This window comes from Dipodomys ordii, unplaced genomic scaffold, assembly GCF_000151885.1.
Source record: "Dipodomys ordii isolate 6190 unplaced genomic scaffold, Dord_2.0 Scaffold35, whole genome shotgun sequence".
Lineage (NCBI taxonomy): Eukaryota > Metazoa > Chordata > Mammalia > Rodentia > Heteromyidae > Dipodomys > Dipodomys ordii.
The window spans coordinates 6,627,627-6,629,297 of record NW_012267251.1 but is presented as its reverse complement, the minus strand read 5'-3'; the positions used below and the strand labels follow the sequence as shown (position 1 = coordinate 6,629,297).

Below are 1,671 nucleotides of genomic sequence, written 5' to 3'. Positions count from 1 at the left end.
CCGCCTGGGCCAGGGGACTGGAGGACAGGTTGGGTTTCTTGCAGACTGACCGCTGCAGGGCACGGGTCTCTTCCCTTTGCCCCTTTACCTTGGGGATGAAATGAATGTAATTCTGCAATAAAATCAATCCTTCTGTGCGTCTCTACTTTGTTTTAAACTTTGTTATGAGAAAGCTTGTGGGGCTGAAGGCACATGTAGCCTAGTGTGAAAGCACTTGCTTAGCTTGTGCCAGGCCCTAGATTCCTTCCCTCGCACTGGGCAGGGGTGAGGGGAAAGGCGGAAGCGGGATGGAGGGACTGACTGCTACCTGCACATGGAAGACAGACTCCTTACGTTGGCAAAACATAGGCCGAGGCTTCATTTCTAATCTTGTGATAAGGGTCTGATTTGTGGCTTGATATAAATTCACACAATAAAATAAAAACTCCTGTGGTTTCCTCCGTGACTGGGACGCCTACTGGGGCGTGTGAAACTTGAAACTTCAGATTCTGGAAAACTGCCCACGGGTGGTTTGGTCAACGGTCACTCGGTTGTGATTAACTTGCTTCAAAAATTCTTGAAGTTTTAACTTACTGTGGCTGATGATCAGTGATCAGGAAATGTTAAGGCGGAAATTGATAGATGATGGATTTTACTTTCTGGCTGCTTTATGCTAATAGAGTGTCACGAATAATATTCATATGTTGTACTATCTATTTATCCCAAACCGTCAGAAAGTACAATGTGTGATGTATACATGGGTTTATTGTGTGCTTTTTAATAAACACAATGGGAAAAGCCACGACTTAAATAGAAAATCCATTAATACGATTAAATTACGTGTATTACGCTAGTAACAGAATCACAACTAGATAAATAGAGCAACTCCTACTTACCAATAGGTGTAAATCCGAGCTTTAGAGATTCTTGGAAATCCCCAGTATCCGAATTAGAAGACATTCTTAGTGACATTACAGGCAATAATCCTTTAGCTTAAGGTAGAAGTCATTGAGTATAAGAAAAAGCCCAACTTGTCATTTTTTGGGTTTTTTGGTGACCTTGAGAAGGTTATCTCAGACTACAGTAACCCTTATCCCTTTAGTGAAAGTTAAGGAAAAGAAAAAAAAAAGAAAAAAATTCCTGATTTCAGAAAGTTCCAAGCCAGCCTTTCCCCCCTGGACTGTGTCCTCCTGCAGCCCAGTGCCAGGCTGTAAACCTGGGATCCAGTTTCACCATGGTTTCTAATCAGAAGAATGGAAACTTTCAATAGGCTTCCAGTAGTCACGTGACCCAAGACAGCTTGATAAGAGGACCCTGTTATAAAGTGACAGCGAAAGAGATAAGAACTCTTGGCAGATAATGGCAAAGCAATGATTAACTCGGCAAAGGAGAGGTGCAATGGAAAGTCGTAAAAAAAACCAACAAAAAACCCGGAGGGGTCAGAAGAGCATAGTGAGTGGACACAACTCCCAACCACCCCTCAATCTGTGAACTCAACCAGGCTGTGACTTACTCTATTGATACCGTCCCTTCTGCGCATAGAAGAGGACAGGTGCGTGTAGGTGACAATCTTGGCAGATGTTCATTCTCCAAACCAGGGCTTCCAAATGACTGACAAGTGGACACACCAGAGGTAGCATGTATGAGCCCCTTGCCATTTGTTTATTTATGGCCTGCTTGTTCATTGCATAG

At 43.3% G+C, this 1,671-nt stretch overlaps 1 protein-coding gene across 1 annotated transcript in view; it reads right to left on the bottom strand.

The window, feature by feature from the left end:
- Nr5a2 (nuclear receptor subfamily 5, group A, member 2) overlaps window positions 1-1,159 on the bottom strand; it is a 104,700-nt gene extending 103,541 nt beyond the window's left edge. The window contains exon 1 of the mRNA XM_013017383.1: window positions 876-1,159. Within this exon, the coding sequence (XP_012872837.1) occupies window positions 876-951 (76 nt within the window). The 5' untranslated portion in view covers window positions 952-1,159. The remainder of the gene's footprint in view (window positions 1-875) is intronic.
- Window positions 1,160-1,671: the final 512 nt, after the last annotated feature.